The 23,925-nt window shown below is 55.4% G+C and overlaps 1 protein-coding gene across 7 annotated transcripts in view; it reads left to right on the top strand.

Moving 5' to 3' along the window:
• WDR37 (WD repeat domain 37) overlaps positions 1-23,925 on the top strand; it is a 67,281-nt gene that overhangs the window by 23,886 nt on the left and 19,470 nt on the right. For 4 of the 7 annotated variants that reach the window (XM_032349883.1, XM_032349878.1, XM_032349877.1 and 1 more), the window contains exons 8-13: positions 1,257-1,301; positions 2,931-3,007; positions 7,346-7,586; positions 9,087-9,228; positions 20,472-20,606; positions 21,049-21,163. In XM_032349883.1, coding sequence (XP_032205774.1) covers positions 1,257-1,301; positions 2,931-3,007; positions 7,346-7,586; positions 9,087-9,228; positions 20,472-20,606; positions 21,049-21,163 — 755 coding nt within the window. Of the gene's footprint in view, positions 1-1,256; positions 1,302-2,930; positions 3,008-7,345; positions 7,587-8,970; positions 9,050-9,086; positions 9,229-20,471; positions 20,607-21,048; positions 21,164-23,925 lie in introns of all 7 variants that reach the window. The other 3 variants (XM_032349881.1, XM_032349879.1, XM_032349880.1) reach the window with 3 other exon arrangements.

The raw sequence follows: 23,925 nt of genomic DNA, 5'->3' as shown, positions 1-23,925 counted from the left end.
CCCCGTGGTAAGGTCAGTGCTCAGGTGTCACTTCATTGGGCCTGCGTGAACCCTGCTGATGGCTGGCCGGCACTGGGGCCGTGAGGAGTCACCGAGCGCCCACCGTGTGCCAAGTGCCCGGCTGAGCACCTGGTCCGCGTTCCCGCACGCACCTCACGGGGCCCTTGAGGGAGGTGGTGTCTGTGCTCCCTATGCCCCTGGGAAGGTGCTCAAGGGCACCTCATGGTGCAAAATAACGCTGGTCCTACCCGGTGTTCCTTCCTGGGAGTGTTAGGGTTGTTTTAGGCATTGTTTATGCTTTGCTGTTTGTAGGGAGGTCCGTTTCCATGAGCTCTTCCCATGTTTACCTGTCGTTTAGGGTTCATAGTGAAAGCATCTTCTAATTTTCCAGTTCCTCAGAAAAGTAGAATTCCAGGGGCTTCGCTGACAGAATCATCCTGAAAGCACTTGCCGAAGTTGGCTGAAACTTCCTGTGTGTTTGGTGTGTGCTATGTGTCTCCCACGTGTGGGTGTGAGGGCCGGCTGCCCTGCGTGCCCTGACTCCGGTCAGCTCTGTGTTGGGTCGCCGGGGAGCTGCTGTCCTGCTGCTCCCCGCGAGAGCTCGGCGGCGAGCAGCGAGGTCCCAGCAGCCACCTGCGGCCTCTGCACGCTCCAGCAGCTGTCGCGCGGCCACGCTTTTGGGACGAGGGAGGGCCGCCCTTCCCTCTGCTCTGGCGTCCTGTCCCATAGAGGAGCACCAGCTGGGGAGACCTTGGGTGGATCCCCATGACCGGAGAAGGAAACTGTCCACGTTGATCTGACTCTCCCCGAGCTGGCCTGGCCTTATCTTCTCTCTTTCTGGGGCCTCCTGGAATGGGACAGGAGGGAGGGGTCTGATGAGGTGGGCCCGATTGGGCCCGGTGGGGTGGGCTGTCAGTCATGTGCCTACTATGTTTTGTTTCTGTCTGTCGTTGTGTTTTTCTAATCGTCCCGATTTATTTTTAACTCTAGGTGGTTTCCTTATCTATAAAAAGTGGTGGATTGTTTGTAATTTTCTTCTGTGTGTATTACACTTTGGCAGTGTGATAGTTGATACGCAGTTGTGCTTTCATTTTTCTCTAGTCTCCTAGCATGTATTCATAGCTTAACTAAATGGGAGGATCTAATATTGAACTGTTATAGTTCTTTTAATTTTTAAAGTTACTTTGTAATATTTAGGTGAGATTAATATTGATATGTTTTTATTTTAAACCTTTTGTAATATTTTTATTTTGCAGTAAATTCTATAAAGTTTCATCCATCAGAGCAGTTGGCTCTTACTGGTACGTAGATTTTTTTTTTCTTTATTGAGCAGAGTTACTGATAATCTTGAAATAGCTGTGGTCGTCCTTTTCTCGTCCGCGCCTCGTACCAAAGTCAGATGCTCACTGGTAGCCGTTTTATGTAATACTTGAGGAATGGGGAAGGAAAAACACGTCTAGTAGAACCTTTGTCACCCGTAACGGACTGCCGGTTAGATGAGCTGCACTGTCCCGTGAGATTGCGGGTGACCCACCGTGAGGTCACCGTGCAGAGCATGTGGCAGTCGCCAGCCTTCCCTCTCACACAGGTGTTTCTCAGCAGACTGAGCCGCTTCTCTCCGGCCCGGTCATCGCTGCCGAGCTCCTCCTCCGGCGCGCCTGCAGCAGGCGGGAAAGTAGTAGCCCCAGCGCATGGCTCCTGTGCGGCCAGTGTTTTCAGGCCGTTCTGGGTAGCGCTCCTTGGCCCTGGGGGCCTGGGTTTGCCATACTTTTACGTTGGACTGAGGAGTTTTCCTATGAAATTGTCCAGCACCTGTAGGCTTCTGTGATTTTGGGGGACCCTGACAGTAACCTTGAAGGATAGATGTTTAGTAAGTGGAGGTCAGTGAGCTTTTTTTTTTTTTTGGTAAAGGACCAGACGTCCATGCTCTCACGGTCCGTGGCTATGGGCAGTAAGCCTCTTTCTCACAGTGGGTCGCTGCTTGGCTTTGGCCCACGGCCAGATTTCGCTGCCCCTGGGATGGAGGACGGAAGTGAGCAGGACGGGGCGGGGGGGTCCGCTCGAGGGCGCCCTGTGAGCCGACGGGCCGCCACAGCAGCCCGCTGGTGCCTGGGCCAACAGCGGGGAGGACTGGCCGCCTTCCGCAGCGCCTTGGTGTGGGACTGTGAGGAGGCGGCGGACGGAGACCGGTGAAGCAGAGGCGGGGTGCGCGGGAGACGGAGACATCCTCAGACGGGCTGCCGCACGCCGAGGCAGAGCACGCGGCGCGCTGGAGGGGCGGGCGGGGCGACGCTAGCGGGGCTCCAGGCTCTGGCCGTGAGCTTATTTGATACGGCGAGAGGTGTGCTGCCGTCCACACGTGGCCATTTGGGGGACCTTCTGCAGCCACAGAGAGAAGTGGGATTCAGGCAGGGCGCGTGTGAGGGCGCGTGTAGACGCCCATCTGGCACGTCTGTGGGCCTGTGTGTGCCCTTCACCGTTCTCTCTCTGGTCCCCAGTCCGAGTCCCCGCTCTCACCGCTTGGCTGGTGAGAGTGAGGGCTGAGCACTCGCAGGGGCCCGGCAGGCTGTGAGCCCGTCAGCGCGGAGTGGAGGGGAGCACGCTTTCACGTGGGGCTCGCTTTGCTAAAGGGCCTTGGAACTGCCAGGGTCGTGAGTTGAAGTGTAGTTGGGTTCCAGTTGACTTAGGTTGGATAAATGGAGAATAGAATCTGTTTGTACATTTTGCCTGAACCTTCACAGCTTTTTACCCTAAAATGAAAGAGGGGGTATTTTAATCACTGTCTTAATTTGATACCTTTAGTCTCTTGGCAGTGGTATCATGTAGTCTCCAAAGTGGCTTTGGGATCGCTGATTGACAGAGCCTAGCAGAAAGCACGTTTTACACCTGCTGTGCACTGTGGGTAATTGTCCCCTAATTTCTGTCCTCAGCCTCTGGAGACCAGACTGCCCACATCTGGAGTTACGCTGTTCAGCTGCCGACACCCCAGCCCGTTGCCGACACTACTGTAAGCAGCACCTTTACTTACCCTGAAAGCGCGACATGGGGTATGTCAGTAGGGTTCTGGACATGTGCAAAGTTTAGGAGAAATTTAGAAGTCTCACAGACGGGATGTGTGTGATCCCTCCCCTTTCCCCCATCCCGTAGTTTGAAGCCCTCATCCCCCAGCGTGGCTGTGCTTGGAGATGGGTCTCTACAGAAGTAATAAGGTCCTGAGGCCGGGCCCTGATCCCTGAGGATTAGTGTCCTTGCAGACGCCACCCAGCTCGTGTGTGTTTCCTCTCCCTGCACGCGCCCAGGAGAGGCCGGTGGGGGGCAGCGTGACGAGCCGGGAAGGCCTGGCCCGAAACCGAATTGGCCGCTCCTTGGGCATGGCCACCCCGTCTCGGTGTTTCGCTCTGCAGGCAGAACAGACCGAGACAGGGTCGAAATGATGTGCCTGCCTGTATGCATGTGTTGTTCTCACTGCCCATTAATGTTTAAGAATTGTAGGATTACATCCTGTTTCTGAGTATTTCACGTATCTTGGACAACTCGTTTGTCCTTACGTGAAGTCAGGTGAACAGTGCGTGGCATCCTCCCGTGGGTGGGGTTGTGACGTAGGTAACGAGAGGTTGCACGGAGAGGAAGGGTGAGTGGGTTTAAACCACGAAGCCTTCGATGACCTTTGTCCTGTCAGATGCAGCTGTTCCCCTCAGCCCAGCACCCTGTGTTTGTGGTCTCGCCGAGACCACCTCCCTAGTTTCCTCTGCAGGGCAGGGCTCTGCCGTCCGGTCTCCACGCGTCATTAGCCTGTCTCGGGCGCGCACGCGGGTGGAGTCGCGTCGGGCCGCCGAGCGTAGCAGAGCCGTAGCTGTCGGGGGGACGGCGGGCACCCTGCGCTTGGGGTGCTTCCACCATTGAACACTCCTTCCTTTCTTTTCTTATTTTGTTTTTTAAAGATTCCTTTACTGATTTGAGAGAGCGTGCACACATGTGCACGTGAGCGGGGGAAGGGCTGAGGGAGAGGGAGAAGCAGACTCTCTGCCGAGTGTGGAGCCTGATGTGGGACTCAGTCCCAGGACTCTGGGATCATGACTTGAGCCAACGGCAGGTGCTTAACCCACTGAACCCCCCCACTGCCAGGTGCCCCATATGTTTTCTCTTTTTAATTTGGAGCAATGAGTTTCACTTGGCATCCACCACATTGATAGATATCGGGGTGCTGTAGTGGAAACGGTTTTAGATGACCTGTTAATCAGTGTGTGGCACTGGTTGTGTGATGCTGATTTAACCTGGTGAGTGGCCTAATTTTCTTCTTCGGGAGTGAAAATTAAGGCACGGTACCTAAGTGGCTTCCAGGAACCGTTCCTGCTCAGAAGCCCTGATTCAGTGAGTGAGTCAGGGATCTCTTGGTTCTGGAGCTGCTGGTGCTCAGGAGACGACTTCGTGCGCTGCAGACAGTGCCGGACACCCCGTCCCAAGGCTGCTGGCCGTGAAAGTGGCTCAGTGAGTTCTACGTCATCCCCAAGACATCGGCAGAAATCACATAGCTCTCAGCCTCCATCCCTGCCTCTGGCCACGTTAGTATTAAAGATCTTACAGTTACTCATGAATAGGGTTTAGCACATTTGCATTTTTAAATCTCTTAGTTCCTTGCGTAGTTTGGAAAAAGGACCTGTCAAGGTACTGATCGTGATCTTTCCAGCATGGATCCTGCTGGCTAGAGCTTTCTGAAGCGGGAGCTCCAGGCCACTCTTCTGAGATCCGCAGTCTCTCCCCTGGACTTGCGCTGAGGACATCCCTGTGTTCACGCTTACTGGTCTCTCTTCCTTCCAGATACTCGGGGAATGGCCCAGGGGGTGCACCGCTGCAGGGCTGGGTAACTGCACCAAACCGTCGGGACATTCGGGGTTGTCCTTGACGCGTCTCTTCTTCCCTGCCTGTCTTCCTCTTCCGTGGTCTCCCTGAGCCTGTGACGTCCTACTGCTTCTGCTTCTCACACGGGTCTTGGGTGCACTCCCTCTGTCTGCAGGATACCCCGCCCGGAGATCTCTCTGGAGCCGTGGCCCTACCCAGGACCCCTCTTCTGCACCTGCGCGAGGCCCTGCCCAGACCAGCCTGCCTGCGGGGGGCAGGGAGCGTCGGGAAGCTCCTCCAGAGCGGCCGTGGGAGCTCAGAAGCCTCGTGGCCCAGGAGCTGGTGTTGCCTGGTGGAAAGCCCCGAGTGGGGGCGTCCCCGTGCAGGGTTTGCGGTGACCGTGTTGCTGCTCCTGTCCGGGCGCGGTCGCCGGTCCGGGTCGTTTCACCCTCAGCAGGTCACGCTCCGGGACCCGTCTGCACGCTGAGGGGCGGGTGCTGCGAGCCCCAGCGGTCTTCTTCTCGGGTCCCCACCGGGCTCAGGCCTGCTCCCGTTGTCTTCTCTCTGCGTGACGTCAGGAGCCGTCTCTCGGGCCTGGCCCTTGTCACCTGGATGAGTCCTTTGCCAGTCCCTGGCCTTAGTTTGTGACTCTGCCTGGACGCTCTTGCGGGGCTGCCTCTGCAGGTCTGCTCCGCCCTGCTGGGTGCTCCCCGCGCTCCCCACCTGCCGGCCTCGGTGCCCTCCCCTTTGTTTCCTAGTCTGTGGTGCGCTTTGAAGTCGGTCACTCTGCGTGATCACATACGCCTGACTTTCCTGCGAGACTGTGGGTCCCTGTCTCCCTGGAGAAATCCCCCCCCCCGCCGTGGTTCCGCCAGGCTTTTCCTTGGTCGCTGCTCCTGACCTGTGAGTGCCTTGAGCAGGGCACCCCCGCCCGCTGCCCGAGTTGGCCGTGGCCACGCTCCAGGATTTCTGCCTCTCTGCCGGCCTCTCATCTAGATCCTTCCGGGCAGTACTCAGACCTGGCGCAGGGCGTCCGCCCTTAGCCCTGGTTTCCCTGCACACACCTTGCAGCCTTCCTGCTCTCGGCACATTCCTGTGGGCTCAGGCCGGGTGTCCCTGCTGCTCGTCGGCATCCCCTCCACACTGCCCAGCGCGGTCCTTGGACTCCTTACCCATGTCTGGTGGTGTGACCCTCTGTCAGCCTCTGTGTTTCTCCCACTTGCTTTCTCTTGAGTCTTCTTGGCTGGGTCACCTCTGACCCCACGTGACCCGTGCGAACGTCTGTAACTCCCCTCTCGCACCTCTGCCGCCATGACCTTGTTTGTAGAGACCCCTGTCTGCTCCCTGTTACGGCTTGTGCACCTGCTGTCCCCTCTTCTGGGAATGCTGTTCCCCTCGATGTTCGTGTGCCTTGCTGCCTTGCTTTTTTCATGTCCCAGCTCAGATTTCACTTGAGCAGTCCTCTGATAATTTTGTGTAAAGTAGCAGCCTTTACGACTGTCTGTCCCATCTTCTGCTTTGTTTTCCTTGTTAATGCTTATTCCTGCCTGAACTTGTGTGCGTGTGTGACCTCTGTCCCCTATTACGTGTGTGTGACATATCCTTACACTGTGTGTACATACACGTGACCTATGTTCCTGTATGATGTGTACATGTGACGTGTATCTCTGCACTGTGTGTGTGTACATGGAACATAGTTCCCTGTACACTGTGTCTTTCCTGTGACGCACATGAGCACACTAGAGTGTGTGATTACATGCTATCTACTGCTATACTAGTGTGTGTGCGTGCATGCATCCCCGTGTGTGTGGTCTGTCTTCCTCGCTAGTGTGTAAGCTCCGTGACGGGAGGACATTGCTGGCCTCTGTGGTTCCAGTGCTCTCCTCACCCGGCGCGTCCGCTGTTCTGGATGTCCGTGTCAGACAGTGGTCCTCTCTGCCCTCTGCTGGGAGCCCGGCGTGTGGCCTGGCAGTGTGGAAGCGCTGGATAAATACTTAATGAGTAAATCTTTTCTTAAAGAGCTCAGCCCTTTCATGCTTTCCTTTTAGCTTTTGTCAAAAGAACTCATTGACGTAAGAAAATAAAGCGAACTCTTGTATCTCTTCCTATTGCAACAGAATTCTTAGTAGCCCCTAAGAATTCCAAGTGTTTCTTTTCTGATTGCAGTAGGTATTGACTTTCAATTACATTATATTACATTCCTACTAATATCCAGTGAAAACTTAAAATCATTTTATTTGCCATTTTATTGGTTAGTGGAATGGACTGTAGCTCATTTGATGTCATAATGGCCTTAGTTTTTTCTTCTTATACTTGGTCAAGGGTTTTAGCCAAGGAGGTAATTGTACAGTTGGTAAATAGTGAGCTCCATTTACACACCAGGTGTGTGCTGGTCCTGGTCATGATGAGGGCCGAGTCCAGAAAGACGGATGACAGCAGTGTGATTATGTAGCCGGGTCGGAAAAGACAAGATTCCCAGGGCATTCTTCTCTGCTCTCACCACCAGCAGCAGGTCTGTGGCGAAGACGAAGTGGAGTGCTCTGATAAAGACGAGCCGGACGTGGACGCGGACGTGTCCAGTGACTGTCCTACCATCCGAGTGCCACTGACGTCTCTTAAGAGCCACCAGGGAGTGGTCATAGCCGCTGACTGGCTGGTTGGGGGGAAGCAGGCAGTGACGGCCTCCTGGGACAGAACGGCGAACCTGTTCGACGTGGAGACGGCGGAGCTCGTTCACGCTCTGACAGGTACTTCCAGCCACGCGTGTGGTTTTTGTTTTTTTTTTTTTTAAAGATTTTATTTATTTGTTTATTTGACAGGCAGAGGTTACAAGGAGGCAGAGAGGCAGGCAGAGAGAGAGAGAGGGAAGCAGGCTCCCCGCTGAGCAGAGAGCCCGATGCGGGACTTGATTCCAGGACCCCGAGATATGACCTGAGCCGAAGGCAGTGGCTTAACCCACTGAGCCACCCAGGCGCCCCGGCCACGCGTGTTTGAGCGACGTGCCTGCGTTTCTGTCTCACCTTGCGAATGATTCCTTGTCCAGATGCTTTGTAGTTCTCATGGTGCTCAGGTTATGATTTTTCAGGGATCCTTTCTGAATCACAGAGCTGTTTGTTAAGCTCATCTTATCTGTAGGGGATTTAATTGTAGCACGTATATCCAGATATTTGAAAAAAAGTTGGTCTGTTAGCTCACTGTTGCTTTGTAGCAGATTTCCAGAAAATTCGTGTCTTGAAATAACAGGAACTCATAATTTCATGGTTTTCCTACCTAGGAGTTCTGGGCGTGTGCTCTCTGGCCCTCGTGGTGAAGTGGTGTTTATTGCCTGGGCTGTGGTCTCATCTGAGGGTCAGGGTCTGTCCTCTCACTGTTGTTGGAAGGATTCATTTTGGTGTGGCCCATGGCTGAGGTCCCCATATGGCTGAGCTCCTTATTTTCTTGCTACCTGTCAGCTGGGGACTGCTCTTAGCATCCAAGGGGTGCCCTCACATCCCCACCAGAGGTATTTCCCCACATAGCTGTTTGCTCTCTCTCCAGCTTACTGGAGAGCATCTCTTCTAAAGGGCCCGCCTGTTGATGTCAGGCCGCCAGGACAGTTTCTTTTGATGAACTTAAAGCCACCTGGTTTGGAGGTCTAGGTGACATCTGCAAAATCTGTTTTGCCTTTTGATGTACCGAGCTCACCAGAGTGATATCTCGTCACATTTGCAGGTTCTGCCCAAACTCAAGGGAAGGTATCCAGGGTGTGTACACCAGGGATGGGGGTCACCGGGACATCTTAGAATTATGCCCACCTCAGATGTTTTTGCAAATTTGTCAGTAAGTGAATTTCCTCGTTGAGTGTTAAAGATTGTATTTTACTAAGGGCTCCCCATATCATATTATTAGAAGTTACTCTGGAAGTGAAGAATTAAGACAATGTGTTCACGTCCTCAGCCTGCTGAGGAGATTTGCCGGACCTTCTAACTGCCCGGATCCGGACGTGGGTTACACTCACACTCCTTTTCCTGATCCCTGTAAATGCATGAACGAGAGGACGTGCAGCGCCTGAGGGAAAACCAGTCCCACCATGGGCTTTTGTGCTATTTTTAAATGATTTCTTACTTTTGCTTCCTATATTCACTTTTACAGTGAGCATTAGCAGTAGAGACGTAAAGACTTGTTTGATTCTTGTGTCGGTAAGAAAGCATCACTCTGACTGTGCCTGCAGGTGGGTGATCTTGCATTTTTGTCGTCTTTGGTTGTAGGGCATGACCAGGAGCTAACGCACTGTTGCACACACCCCACCCAGCGGCTTGTGGTGACCTCCTCCCGGGACACGACTTTCCGTCTTTGGGATTTCAGGGACCCTTCAATCCACTCCGTGAATGTCTTCCAGGGCCATACGGAGTGAGTCACAGTCATTTAGAGATCTTTCTTTATTCGTGAAAAAGGTTTTGGGGGTGGATGTTAAAACTTAATTCTTATCTTAATTTACAGCTCCACTGTCTTCCAAAATGGCTGCACTTTTCCTAAACATTTAGCTCCATTTGTATATTTGTAAGAATTTAGAAGACAGAATCACTGGAACTCCCACAAAGAACTGGATGCGGGTAGAACGGGGGTGGGGAGTGGGGAAATGCTCTAGGGCTGGCGGCACGCACGTCCTCTGTGGAGAGGGCCCGAGCAGAGCTGGGAGGAGACATACACGCATGTGCACGTATACACACACACACACAGCCATAGACACAGGTGCACACGCGCACACTCACAGGAACACATGCACACACACCACACACTAACTCACCCCCACAGACACACATGCACGGCTCTCACATACTTGAACTCACACTCACACGCACACATTCACGTGCACACACTCTCACATATTCTCACTCACGTGCCCACGCGCCGGCCCTCCTCTGTTAGTGCCTCCCCCTGCTTGGCATCTGTTGGGCAGCTCAGGCATAACCATGTCTTTTTTTTTTTTTTTTTTTTTTTCTTAAAGATTTTATTTATTTATCAGAGAGAGGGGGCGGGAGAGAGTGAGCACAGGCAGACAGAACGGCAGCAGAGACAGAGGGAGAAGCAGGCTCCCCGCCGAGCAAGGAGCCCGATGTGGGACTCGATCCCAGGACGCTGGGATCATGACCCGAGCTGAAGGCAGCTGCTTAACCAACTGAGCCACCCAGGCGTCCCCATAACCATGTCTTAACGGAGTTCTTATTTCCTTCCAAAAACCTTTCTCCTGGTCTGACCATTCCTGGTAAATGACGCGAACCTCTTTCCAGTTACTCATCCCTCAGATGTCCCCAGTTCCCCGCTGTGCCCCATCCACTCCACGAGCAGGACTCCTGACTGTGTCTTGTCACCTGTGCCCCATGCCACCGCGGCCCCTGCACGCTGTCCCCTGGACTGGACCGTGCCTGTTCCTCTCTGGCTGTGTGCGTCCAGCTGGAGCTTCTGCATGTCCAGAAAAGCTCCCGCATGCTCAGTAAACACTTCTTAATGAACACTTGCTTGTTTGGCTGCTTGAGAATATGGATTTTCTTCATTTTTTCATATGATGCAGTAATTAAGTCTGTTTTATGTGTTAACATTAGAATACTACAGTTTAATGTTCAGAATTTCTGAAATGTTCACAAGGAAACGTGGACAGAGATTTTTAAGAAGCTCGAGATTGGAGAAGAAGTGGTGTCTTGCACCTGAGGTGCGCGGCGGTGTCGGTGGGTGACACCTCTGTGTTCTAAGAGCTGCCACAGTTAACTGACAGGGAGTTGTGGCCACCAATTGGAGTTACCATAGCGCCAGGACGGAAGGTGGCTGGCTCTCCCTGGTTTAGGGCGGTGCTGCCGCCTGGCCGCAGGGCAGCTCTTGCCATGCCCCTGCTATTTTTTTTTTTTAAAGATTTTATTTATTTATTTGACAGAGAGAGATCACAAGTAGACAGAGAGGCAGGCAGAGAGAGAGGAGGAAGCAGACTCCCTGCTGAGCAGAGAGCCCGATGTGGGACTCGATCCCAGGACCCTGAGATCATGACCTGAGCCGAAGGCAGACGCTTAACCCACTGAGCCACCCAGGCTCCCCCGTGCCCCTGCTATTGCGGGTCTTGGTCCCGTGGGCTGTGCTCTGGACCATGGAGGGGACGGCTTCCAGTCAGCCTCGCCGGGATGACACGGAGTGGGCAGCAGTGGGATCAGGGGTGCCACTAGCAGCTGCCCTTCACCTGCATGTAGGATGTGGTTGCTCTGGGCCTGGAGGGCAGGAGGAGCCCTGTGCCGGCACTGGTGTGCACGGTGAGCCGGGCCCCCCGCACGCACGGCCCTGCGCTGAGCCTGGGCTTGGCTTCTCCCTGGGGCTTTGTCTGGAAGTGTTTCAAGCATAAGTGCAGTGGAAGGGCGGAGGGCAGCAGGCGTCAGGCTTGGCGTGTCTGTGTGGTTTGGGTGTGGTTGTGCAGCTGGTGGGTCTGTGACGTAGTGGCTGTTGTTGGAGAGGGGTACTTGCAAGGAACGTAGTTGGTTGTGAAGGCTTGTTCTTCTCACGGGATCGGGGTGGACCTGTGTCTGTCCCTGGGCCTCGCACCTGCGTCCCCCAAGATAGGCGGTGCTTCCGTTCCGCTAGCTGAGGACGTGGGCTGTTGGGCAGACAGAGGAGATGGATAGGAGGGCTGCTCTCGCTCTCCTGCCCGAGTGCGCACGGGCGAGCACATTGGTTGACCTGGAGTCACAGAGATAAGAAAGCGTTCTCCCTTTGGTAAGGGTCGGAGAAGGGGAAGTTTTACCTTCTCTTAAGCCCTTGGGAATTGGCCTGGCCTGCGGGGGTTGTTGGCTGTGCTGCGGCCCGAGCCTCTGCTCCGTTCCCTCAGTCGTGGGCACATGCAGGTGGGAGCCTCTGCTCCTGCGGTGTGGAGAGGCCCCTGCCTGGTGAGACCCCACACTGCGGGGGCAGCAGGCGGGGCCGCAGCCCGTGGGAGCCCTGCTGGACGCCTTCCTGTGTTCGATGTCCTCAGTGCCTGCGGACGTCGCAGTTTGGAAAGGCAGGAGGTGAGACACGGATGGGGCTTCTAGGTGAGCCTCTTCCTCGTACCTGTTGCTTTCTTGTCTCTGGCGTGGGTTCTCTTGGTTTGAGCCCATAGGACAAACAAATCCTATGGAATACGGTACTGGTGCAGGGATACCAGCGTGTGCCCACGCAGGGACGTGCTGTCCCCCAAACACGGGAGCCCGAGTCCCAGCTACGCGCATGGGAGCGGCTGATTTTGACTGTGTTCAGTGTAGCCGCTCACCTGGGATGTTCTGAGTAGCGCTCCTCGAGCACACTGGGTCCCCTGCCTCCCCTCAGACCTCTGGTCCCTCTGAACGGATGATGTCCCCGCTGCACCCGTTCCTTCCCACTGGCCACAGCTGTCGTCATGGACCCAAGGCCGCCTTCCCGATACCCGGCAGTGCCCACCACCGTAGGAAATAAGTCACGCGGTTCTCTCCAGAGCGGTCTCCTGGTTGGGGGGGTAACTCTTGGTTTTCCAGGGTGCTTTTCTTGAATTGTTTTGGCCCGTTTCTTTCCCGAACATGAGGAGCACAGCTCCGATGAGGGCGTTTCTGGTCCTTACCTCGTGTCACCTGAGGAGTTGTAGGCGCAGTGGTCCTTTCGTGGATCATGGCTGTAGCAGAGGCAGCGTTTCTTAAAACTACGTGACCACGTATTTGTTTGGTTTTGATGTGATGTGGGACACACTATGCAAAACTTACTATCTTAGGGCATGTTTTGGTCTGTAGGAACTAATCATATATTCTTAAGTAAAGTTCTGTTAGAATCTGTTGTTTTGTAATATGAGTAATTCACTTATTTGTCCAGTTTTGAATTTCTGTATGTTGGGTTTTCTTTTCTTTTTTTTAAAGATTTATTTGAAAGAAGAGAGTGCAGGAGAGGGGAGGGGCAGAGGGAGAAGCTGACTCTGCTGAGCAGGGAGCCGGATGCAGGGCTCCATCCGGGACCCTGGAACGTGACCTAGCCGAGGGCAGATGCTTCACCGGCTGAGCCACCCGGATGCCCTGTATGTTGGGTTTTCTTAAGACAGAAGGTAACTGTTACAGGTTTCAAGATTATTGACTTAGTTTTATAATTTGATTTCTCCGGGATCTGGGAGAGAGACTTTTTCCTGTTCATGTTGTCTGTTACCCTTGTGCTGCTCTGTGGATTCTGTCCTTTTTAGCAAAAGAAGAGTTTGAGATGTCGCGCCTCACTGTGGGGTAGAATCTGTAGCCATGTGGGGCCCCTTGAAGTTTGAGCTGCTGTGATTTCTGCTTGACATAAGCTCTGTTTAAAGTTCTCATTGGAACCATTCAGGAGGACAAATAATGGTTTTTTCCTTCCTGATGTGTGCCGTTAGTGTTCACTCTGTGTTGTGAAAGCTCTTCGTCACAGTGGGAAGGTTACCAGGATGGGGTCTGCTTGGGGCAGCTGTGTGGCTGGGACTCGGGGCCTCGCTGCCGGAGGGGTGCTCCGAGTCCCGTGACGGTGGATTTTAGATGCTTTGTGCCACAGGTGCTCTTCCCAATAGCAGGACCGAGAAATTGTTGTGTGCACTGCCCTTGGAAAGAATAGAAGTGGTTCACTGAAGTGTTTTGGAATGTCCGGCCGTGTGTTTTTATGGGTTTCCGTCTTCTTCAGGAGCCGGAACTGAAGTCCAGTGCTTTTCATCTGAAATCAGCTAAACCCTTCCATGTTTGTGTGTGTCCCCCGATGATACAGTTCAGTCTCGTGCCGTGAGTGACAGCGGGCCCTTCCCTCCTCGTCCGCGGGTGTGTGCTCTGCGGGGTGGGCCGTCCCGCCGACCCCGGCCGGACTCTGGCCTGTGGGCCGTGCGCGCACGGACGTTCTGCAGGCGGCGTGGATGGTTCTGGAGCTCACCTGAAGGTTGGGCCGCTGACTGTCCTTGGAAGGGGCGTGAGCGCTGCCTGTGGGGGGCGCCCTCTGACCGCAGGCCCCGGCCTCCACCCTCCCGGCCCTGCCGCTTCTCTGCGCGTCTTGGCGGAGGCCCCCCTTCTTCGTTTTTGTTTTGTTTTGTTCCAGTTGCTATAAAAAGGGACTGACAGTTGAGGCAGTCACTGGTCATTAAGCTTCCTCTGTGGGTGGCCAATGACTTCAGTCTGTGCCCAGCTGACAGGATCCATAAGTGCAAATAAGCTCTGGCAGTGAAGAACCCGGGAGATTGGCTCCACATGGGCGAAATATCTGAGAACGCGAAGTTGTTTTTTCCTGTTTTGCCTTCGTCTTCCCGCGTGATTATAACTTTATCCCCCAAACGTGAAACGTAGTGTCGTCTTCTAAAGAAGGTAAAATCCCACATCTAACCAAACAAAATTTAAAAAAGTCACATGAAAAATGATAAAGCAAATAAAAATTTGCTTTAAAGCTAAAACATTTTTGTATGCTTTTGTTTCCAAATACTGGGGAAGATCTTTAGTACCGAATACCAGATTCTAGGCCATGTCTGTATGAGGTGAAAATAGCTTTGAATTTTTCGTCATGCCATGAGCAGTTGTCTTCATGCTTTAGAAGAGAAAGCATTTCGGCAGCACGACTGTTTAACTGCGCACTTGGCTGCTAAGTGTCGAGTTCTGTGCTCGGCCAGCGACTCCGGTGGTGTGCAGGCCCTCGGTGGGGGTGTCCGGGGCTGTCTGCTGGTGGGGCCCCCACCCTGGGCGCTGGGTTTCGGCGACTGCGTTTGGTTGATAAGTCCCTTCTTCTTGGCGATGGCCTCCGGGAGCCCTTGTCTGTGAGGACGAGGAGGAGGTGTGTTGTACCGCGGTTTCTTTCCGGGACGGGACAGCTCCGGGAGGGCCCCTGGGGTAGGAGGGACCGTGGAGGAAGGAGGGGCCTGTCGCGGCCACAGCAGCTGGATGCTCATGGAGCCCAACCTCCTTTCACGTTTACGCTCCCTGCCAGGTGCCGGCGAGTCTGGAATTGCCTTCGTTTTACTTAGACGGTTTGACAGTGATTTCGAGAAGATGAGCGAGTCCTGTAAGTCCTGGTTGGTTGATGGTTACGTGAAGCCGAGGTCGGGAGAGACTAAGGATACCCAGTACTTGCTGACCCAGTGGCCGTGTTCTGTCATGTTTTTGGACGTGTCCTTTGTGTTTTAGCGCCTGCGTCGTCGTGGCGCCGTGGGAGCGCGCGCGGAGAGCCGAGCGTGGCCGGCAGCTGGACTTGCTGGGGGCGGCTCCGCACCTCCCGTTCGCAGCCCAGGCTGTGGTTTTCCTGTAACTGCGGCCGTTTCCCCGGCGTCGCTGAGTCCCCACAGAGATCCCGTGGCCGCCCTGGGTCGGCACCTGCTCCTCCGGCCTCTAGCCTGGGTTCTGGGGACTCAGGATCCCACTTAACAGGCCCCTCATGGTACATTTGAAAGTTGCTTCCGATTCAGCCTACAGTTTTGAAAAGTAAGAGGGACTTAATATTTATTCTTCCAAACTTTCCCATTTCAGAAGGGCTAACGGGAACTAATAAAAGTACGGACTTCAGGAGATGAGCGCCCCGAGGGGGCCTGAAGAACGTCCAGCTGTTCATACAGCGTGAGCACCTCCTCCCCGCGCTGGTGCCTGCTCGCTAGACGGACCTGACACGTGTGTGGACCCGCCTGCCGGGGTGGGCGGAAGGCCCAGCTGCGGTGGGCAGCGAGCGGCGTGGGGAGGGAGGCAGAGCTTGCTTCTAGAAGAGGCGGTGCTCGTGGCCCGTGCGCGGCCCCCTGGCTGCACATGCTTGGCCCGGGTGGGCCTCACAGCGGCCGCTCAGCAGCTGCGCCTGCCAGCGCCCGGCCGTGCCGCAGGAGCCGCGGGGGGCAGGTGCTGCTGCCGGAGCCAAGTGACGCTCCGTTTGCCGTCAGGCCTCAGAGGCTCCTCCGAGGGCGTTCTCCAAGATCCCTCAAGGACCAGAACTTTTTAAAAAGACTATTTTCGGGTCATGTGTGTACAGAGAGGGACTTTGGATGCTCTCTGCAGCCTCCTGCGTGCTCTGGAGCCGCACACGAGCCGCACGCTGGTGCTCGGTCCCGGCACTGCGGGGCTGCGCGTCCGTTCTCGTTGCAGAGCCCGTGGCGCGGAGAGCGGGTACTTAACCCGGAGAGTCCAGACTCCGCGCCACGTGACTAAGGAGGTGCAGGGAGTTGGGAGCTTGTGACAGTGGCTGACTCTGGCCTTTCAGCCTGGCCGGGGTTTCCCCTCGCTGTCCGTGCTGGGTGTCGGAGCTGTGGGTGCTCCCTGGTGCCGTTTCCTGCCCCTCCAGGCTCCTTCAGTGCGTAAGTCAGAAGTCTGGTTAAAGGACACCTGTTAGAGAGGCTGGGGTAGCAGCCTCTTCTGTGTTGGTGTGAGTGTGGTTCTGGCTGTTTCACACACATGGGCACACATGTCCCATGCAGCCGGCGTCCCTGAGTGCTGGCACATCCGTGTGCACGTACCTGCATGTCCCACATGTCATCCTCCACGTGGCCTGCACCACTTCGGCCGGGCGAGCTGACACTCCCAGATCGGAAGCACACTTGTGCGCAGTCCTTGGGCCACGAGGGCCCTTGGGCACCGGCAGTCCAGTGTTTAGGGGACATTACCCCCATGCGGGTGTGAGGGACATCTAGGCCACCCTCTCCTGTAACTGGTGAAGAAGAGGGGCCTTCCCATGCGTGTGGTCGCCGCAGACCCACGGTTGGGCTCACTGTGGTCTGGGGTGTCTCAGGAAAGCACCGGGGATCTTTCTTTGATGTGGTGGTTTTTGGCTTAGGTCATGTGTTTGAGAGTAAAAATCTTATGGCTCATAATACATTTCCGACTTTAATTTTCCTGATTATTCTGGTGAATGGGGTTTCTGTATATCCTGTTACTTTCAAAGCTAATGCCAAATTATTCCTTTTGGAAGATTTAAAATAAATGAATTCTTTTAAATTATTCATTTTCTAGTTTTTATACACAGAGTCGCATGACAGTGATATTGGGGCATTGGCTGTGCGTTGATTAGCACGTGACCAGCGAAGTTATATCCAGAAACCAAGGGAATGAACAGTTAGCCTATGAAAACCTGGGGGAACTTACTCCTTACCTAATTTAAATTTTGCCACAGTTGTTGATATAATTACAAGTATTTGAAACTTAGTTATGGTTGGCTGTTAACACTGTTTAAGGAGAGTGAAAGAGGCTCAGTCCATCGGGTGTCTGCCTTCGGCTCAGGTCATGATCTCAGGGGCCTGGGGGGGAGCTGTGCGCCAGGCTCTCTGCTCAGCGCGGAGCCTGCTGCTTCTGCCTCTCCCTCTGCGTCTGCCTGCCGTGCCCTGCTTGTTCTCTCTGAGTCAGACGAATGAACGAAGTCTTTGAGGGAAAGGGAAAAAAAGGAGGAAGAGTGAAACACGACCAGACTTCACAAAAGGAAAATCAGAGCCTTGACCCTTGAGACTATGAGTATGAAGTTACCCTGTGAATCTTACTAAGTTTAACTTTTCTGTCTCCCTTTTAAGTCAGGTCGTGTGGAACTATCCTTTTTGAATGACCCTTTTAATTCAGTTAATAAAATGCCAAGGATGGAGCCAGGTTAACTACGTGTTGTTCAACACGTTCCTGAAGCCATCCGGAGCTGTCTCTGGGGCGTGGGGACCTTGGTAATGGCAGAAGCTTCTCTGAAGCCTCGGGACAGGTCTTCCCCGCAGCCTGTCGCACGCACTGCTGCCGAGAACTGCACGTGGGCCGTGAGGGCGACGAGTGTCGCTGCCCCACCGGGATGTCTGCCCTGGACCTTTGTCGGGGTGGCGCGTGCTCACACAGAGCAGGTCCTGCCTGTCGTGGGGGACGCGAACCCTGTGTGACTTGTTTGAATGTTTTTATCTTACGCTCTGCTTTCGTGAGAGTAGCCGTCGAGCAGTATTCAGCAACGTGTTTCGTTTGGGGAAGTTTTTGTTTTCTCCTCTTGGCGCCGGGATCTGAAGACGCAGGCGCCTGTGCGCTGTCGGCGCCCTGGGAGCCACACAGGGCGGCAGGGCCGGGGCGAGTGCGCTCTCCGGGACCCTCCATGTGCGTGCTGCTGCCTGGAGACGTGTCTCGTCAGTTATTACTGTAGCTGATGACGCGCACTGGGGAGTGGTGGCCGGAGAGGAGTGGGTCCTGTGACGACGTCCTACCCTGATGTGGTCCCCACCCGCGTCTTCCGCGCAGATGCGCCTGGCCTGCTGGTCTGAGAACCCTGCTCCGTGGGTCGCGCCGGCAGGGGTGGGCCACAGACGTGCTGAACGTGGTCTTCTCTGTGAACGTGGCCGTGTCCTTGCTGGATCGACGGGCCGCACTGACCTCCTGGATGCGGTTTTCCGAGGGGCTGGGGTGTGTGTGCGGTGCGGGGGAGGGTGCTGCCGGGTCGACTCTGTCCGGAGGGCTTGCTCCGCCGCTCTGTTCTTCGAGTGCGAACGCAGGGCTTGTTCGTGGGGAGCGACATCTGGAAACTGAGGACCGGGGAGCTCTGCGGGCCGTCTCTGCTGCGGGGCCCAGAAAGCGCCCTGCTTGGGCATCTCCCGCATCCGGTTTCTTCTGAGCTGTGAAATTCCGGCAGATTGTTATGCAAAGCAGTGACTGGGAAGACAGCTGTTCGTCCTAATGAGGAGGCCAGCGTTACAGTCTCTCCGTTGGCGGAGGCCCACGGAGGGAGCGGAATGTTCCAGATCGGGCTGTGGTGTGCGGCGAGAAGGTGCCGCGCTGTCAGCTGAAAGCACACGCTCGGCTGCGCTCGCCGACAAGATGGATGAGGCGGCCGCGGTCGGGCAGAGTCTGAGGCTTTCCGGTGAGCCGCCGTGGCGCAGCCGCCTCCCCGTGGGACCCGAGTCTGAGGGCGCCTTTGGAGCGATTGCCCCTCGCCAGCTTCTCCCTTTGATGCCCTACAATACCTGTCAGGATCGTGATTTATTAAAAACCTAATGTCTTTCAGCTTTTCATTAACATAAGGTGAGGCGGTCTGTTGCGGAGTTCAGCAGAGCGTTCACAACGCCCTGAGGACGCGAGTCCGCGGGGAAGGCCCGGGCGTCTGCAAGGCCCTGTCCGTAGTTGAAGTCCTCGGGCTTGTGGTGGCCTCTGCGCCCGGCACGGCGCGCCCGTCTCCAGGCCGGCCCTGACGCCGCTCTCGGCCTTTGGAGCCGGGGATTCGCGGGGGGCGGTGGGGGTCGTCACGTCCAAGTTTACCCAGCTCCCCCTCCCCTCCCCGTTCTCTGTGTGTCACCCATGGGTCCCCCTCGGGTCTCTGTGTCCTTCACAGTTGTCTCCGTTGAGACAAATGGCAGGATTTCTTCCTTTTTTGTGGCTGAATAAAATCCCCTTGTTTATGTATAAGTCACGTCTTCATCCGCGCGTCCGTGGACAGCCGCGGGGGTGGTCCTCGGTCTGGGCTCCCGTGAGCAGAGCCGCCGGGACCACGGGCGCACAGAGCCTTCCAGTGCTGACGTCCCTTCTGCGGGATGTGCGCCCCGTCGTGCGATTGCTGGGCCGGAGGGCGGCTCTGGTTTTAACGTTCTGTGGACGCTCCGTACTGGTTTCCAGAGGGCCGGCCCCAGCTTGCATTCCCAGCAGCAGGGCAGGAGGTTCCCCTTTCTCCACGTCCTCACCAATGCTTGTGTTCTTTTTTTTTTTTTTTTTTCCTTAAGATTTTATTTATTTATTTGACAGTGAGAAAGGGAGCACAGGCAGAGGGATTGGCAGAAGGAGAACACATTCCCTGCCAGGAGGGAGCCCCGCGCAGGGCTCGATCCAGGACTGAGGGGATTCTGACCTGAGCTGAAGGCAGGATCCCAACGACTGAGCCACCCAGGCACCCGGGTTCTGGTTTTTCCCTTGGTGACAGGCCTTTTTGTGGGTGTGCGGTGGGATCCAGTGCTTTAGGTTTGCATTTCCTTGTTGATTAGTAATGTTGAGTGTCTTTTCATGGGCTTTTTGGGCATTCATAAATACTCTTTGGAGAAAGGTCTATTTAAGTTCTTCACACTTTTTGGTTTTTTTTTTTTTTTTTTTTTTTTTAAGGATTGATTTATTTATTTTGGGAGAGAGGGCACGTGTGTAAGTGGGGGAGGAGCAGAGGGAGAGAAAGAATCTCACACAGAGCACGATGTGGGCCGGATCCCACAACCCCGAGATCACGATCTGAACTGAGACCAAGAGTTGGACACTCAACTGGCTGAGCCACCAAGAGCCCTCTTGGCACACTTAAGCCAGTGGTGGTGGTGCTGGTGGTTGAGTTAAAGGAGTAAGTTTTTCTCCAGTATTGTGGTTAAACAAAGTTGGCATGAATTTTTTCCTGAATTTTCTGGCGTCGGCATGAGCATGTACAGGCGTCGGCAGGTTCTGTGTAACCTGAGTCTTCCGGTAGCTTCTCTTCGCTCCACTGCCTGAGAAGCGGAACAGTACAGCGGACTAGTTTCCTCGTCTGCGGAGAAGTTGGCTGTGCGCACGTGCACACTTACAGGGCTTTCGGCCGGAGGAGCAGTGGGCAGAGACAACTGTCCGCTTCCGCGTGTGCAGGTGCTGCCCTCTTGCCTCGCCAGGGTCTCTGGCAGCGGGACCTGTGCTCATTCCGCAGGTGGAGAGGACTTGTGTCTGTCTTCTGAACTTCCCGAGACTTTCTGAACCTGTGCTCTTGACTTGCAGCACTGTGACCTCTGCCGTGTTCACCGTGGGAGATAACGTCGTTTCGGGCAGTGATGACCGCACCGTGAAGGTCTGGGATTTGAGGAATATGAGGTCTCCCATTGCGACAATTCGCACAGACTCTGCTATCAACAGGTGAAGAGAGCTGTTTGTGTGTCTTGAAAGGGTGAATTATAATGCGGTGTCCTGTTCACGTAAGGTCAGCGTTTAGTAGACCCTTGGAGAAGCAGCAGAGGCTTCTGGGGGAGTGAGTTTTGGGGGGTAAGATTTTTTATTGATCCTCTGCTGCGCATTTAGTTTCTTCTTTTTGCTGAAACTTACGTATAAAATCAGGCTGGTGCAGTGAGCTTCGTGGGCTAAGAGTGGGCCGCCCGTAGGGCAGCGTCTGAGTCGCTGGGAGCATGAGGAATGCGGGCTCTGCCCTGACGCCGCTGACGGCTGACATCTGGGGTTCGCTCGCGTGTTTTGCTGGGAAAGGGGAATGGTGGGGAGGCTCCTACTGCGTCATGCCCTGTGAACTCAGACTCGCGCGCTGTCTCCACTTCGCACGTAACGCACTTTTATCTCTTCCTTGCAGGATCAATGTGTGTGTCGGCCAAAAAATCATCGCCCTGCCGCACGACAACCGGCAAGTGAGACTGTTCGACCTGTCAGGGGTGAGGCTGGCGCGGCTCCCCCGCAGCAGCCGGCAGGTAACTGCGCTCCTGCTCCGCGGGCACACACAGAGCTGTGGGGTCAGCTTGGAGTCTGCGTCCCAGGTCACCACTGACAGGAGTAGGCTGTGAGCCCCACATCGTTCAGTTGTCTAAGACAGGAGAAACTCATTTTAATAGTACATTTAATCTATGCACATATGATCGAGATCATACGATTTTAATTATCAGCAGAACAGTATTAGAGTTTTTGCATTCTTGTGTTCCTGCTGTTGCGTGCTAGGTTTTCATTGGAAATACTTGGTCTGTGTTTAGAGCTCATAAAATTCAAAGTTGAAACTGCTTCCCAAGACCTCAGCTGAGAGAGTCAGGTGTTTTACAAACGTCCATGAGGTCGTGCACTCCGCACCTCACGCTCTGGTTTGCGGAGCTGTGGGCACGTGTGGTAGTGGTTTCCACGTTGGGAAGCAGACGGATCTTGGCAGGTGAAAGTGTGCGGCCAGGAAGGCATTAGACGAGGAGCACAGAGTGGCGTCGCCCTGTGCTGAGAACTGGCTGGCGCCCGTAGCCCTGGCTCGCATGCACCTGCTGCTGGGGGTCTCTGAGGGCCCCCTGGGCCTCTGCGCATGGACAGTTCCTGGGCAGTTGGAAGTCAGGGGAGAGGCTGAGAGTGTGTGACGTGACGGGCTCCTTCCGTGGGGAATGGAGGTCCCCTCCCCCAACTGAGCAGTGTCTTTGCAGGCTCAGGGCTTAAGTGACGCCACCCCGGCCCCTCTCCTTTCTTCCTCTCATGTTTTCTGTATGTCATCGTGACACACCGCTGTGTGGGAGAGCCGGGACCTTCGTGCGTCCCCTGAGCCTGCAGTTGGCATGTCTGTCCCCCCTGGTGTCCGACAGCGCGGCTCTGCCCACCTTGGAGTGGATGCATGTCTCCTTTCGGCGCACGGCCTCACGGATGGTGTGCGACCCTCAGGCCGGCCGTGCGCGGGGTGAGGCTTCAGGAGCGCTTGCGTGACGGCGCTCTCGGGACGACCGTGGGGGGCTCTGCTGTCAGCGGGGCAGCACCTTCCTTCTGAGTGGCGCCAGCTTCTTGGGAGGCCTGTGCCCTGAAGACAGGACCGTTTGGTCTGCTCCCCCCTTTCAGGGCTAGGATGCGGATTGTTGAAGTGGGTTATCGAACTTCTGAGTATATGTGATCGAAAAGTGCTCAGGAATTAGAGGACCTGATAAGACCTTCACACACACTCACAAAGGGCGTTTTTCAAACACGGTGCCTTCCGAGGGTCCCTGGTGCTGCCCACGCAGCGTCGCTCGCATGGTGGCTTCTCCTCCTGCTGTGCCCGTGTGTGCCCAGCGTCGCTGTGCGGCCCGCGAGGGCTGTCCCTGAAACACAGCACGGTGCTGTGAGCATGTGACTGCACTCTCTGGCGAGGTCCTCTGCAAGGAAGCAGGAGTTCTCGGAGGTGCTCGGGCACTAATTCCGGGGAGGTCGTTTCAGCCTTGTTGCAGCCGTAGAATTGGTTGTGCTTGGATTTATTCCCTTTTAAGGCGGCGTGTTAAACGGAGCTGTTTTCTAAGATTAGCGAGTGACATTTCCGGTCGCTCCGAGCTGTACAGGCCTCTTCGGATACACGAATGCGCTCTCCCAGCGGAGAGCCCCAGGCTCGCTCTCCCGGCCTCCTTCAGCTGATGGATTTTACGAAGAGGAAACAGCAGCCCTTACTGGGAAGTGAGAGGGAAGGTGGCCAGCGGTGTAGACTTGTCTTACTTTGGGCAGAGCGTGGGGGGCGTTTCCCACAAGTGCGGTTCTGGAGAGGTGAGCGCGGGAGCGCTGGGCGGCCCGAGCGGGGGCTCGCGTGCGGCGTGCGGGGCTCACGGCGAGGACACGGTGTCCCGGGATGAGCGTGCAGTGCTGAACTGTGACGCCGGGCGGGCGCGGGGCGTTTCCAGAACACACGTGCCCACAGAGCCTCTGGGAACGCATGCCCCATGCGTGTCCGTGTGTGCTCAGGCGTCCTGCGGGGGACGGGAGGCTGGGCTCGAAACCCGAGTTGGCTTCCAACCCTGTCATGAGCGAGCGGCTCGTGCACACCGTTGTTCTGGGCGCCGTGGGGGTCTAGTCCCCGCGCCCCTCACTAAGCCCCTGCTCTCAGGCTTTCTGCACGAATGCCTCGAGCTGACGGGGCATCGTCCGCCGGTTCCTGTGCGGACTCTGGGGTTCCTGCCGCTTCACGGGTGCGAGCGCGCTCTTCTCCTTCGGCTCTTAACGAAGATGGGGGGTGGAGGTGGCCTTGGAGCCCTTTGTCGTGTGCACTTGCGCCTGCGGTGCCTTTACTCTGGGGCCTGCCGTGTGTCTCGTGTGTGGATAGCGCTGTTCACGCGTGAAGGTTTCGCGGAGGGAACTTTGTGTCGTCCTGTGTCTTACTGGTACCAAGTACATCTTCCTGGGTCCCTCATACCTGAGGCAGCTGTTTGTTAAAATGGTCTTTGCAGTCTTTAAATGAGTTTCATTTAATGTGCTCCCAGATTTCATCCGGCCCCGTTAAGAAACTTCAGACGCATCGTTTATCCTTTGTTCTCCTGAGCGGAGTCTCTGTCCTCTAAGGAGTCCCAGCACGCTTTAGGTCTGAGTCTCACTGACTCCGTCGTGTTCTGACGTCACTCCCTGGCCCCGTTCCCCGGCGGCACATTGGTTCATTCCGTCGGATGCTGCCTGTTGAGTCTTTTCTTCCAGTTCAGTCGCGTTGGGTGGTGTGGTGGTGAATCTGGCTGAGGGTTTGTAGCACGTGTGCCTCGGGAGC

This window comes from Mustela erminea, chromosome 6 (genome assembly GCF_009829155.1).
Source record: "Mustela erminea isolate mMusErm1 chromosome 6, mMusErm1.Pri, whole genome shotgun sequence".
NCBI classification, from domain to species: Eukaryota; Metazoa; Chordata; class Mammalia; order Carnivora; family Mustelidae; genus Mustela; species Mustela erminea.
Note: the sequence above shows the minus strand (reverse complement) of the source record. Positions and strands in the feature narration are given on the sequence as shown.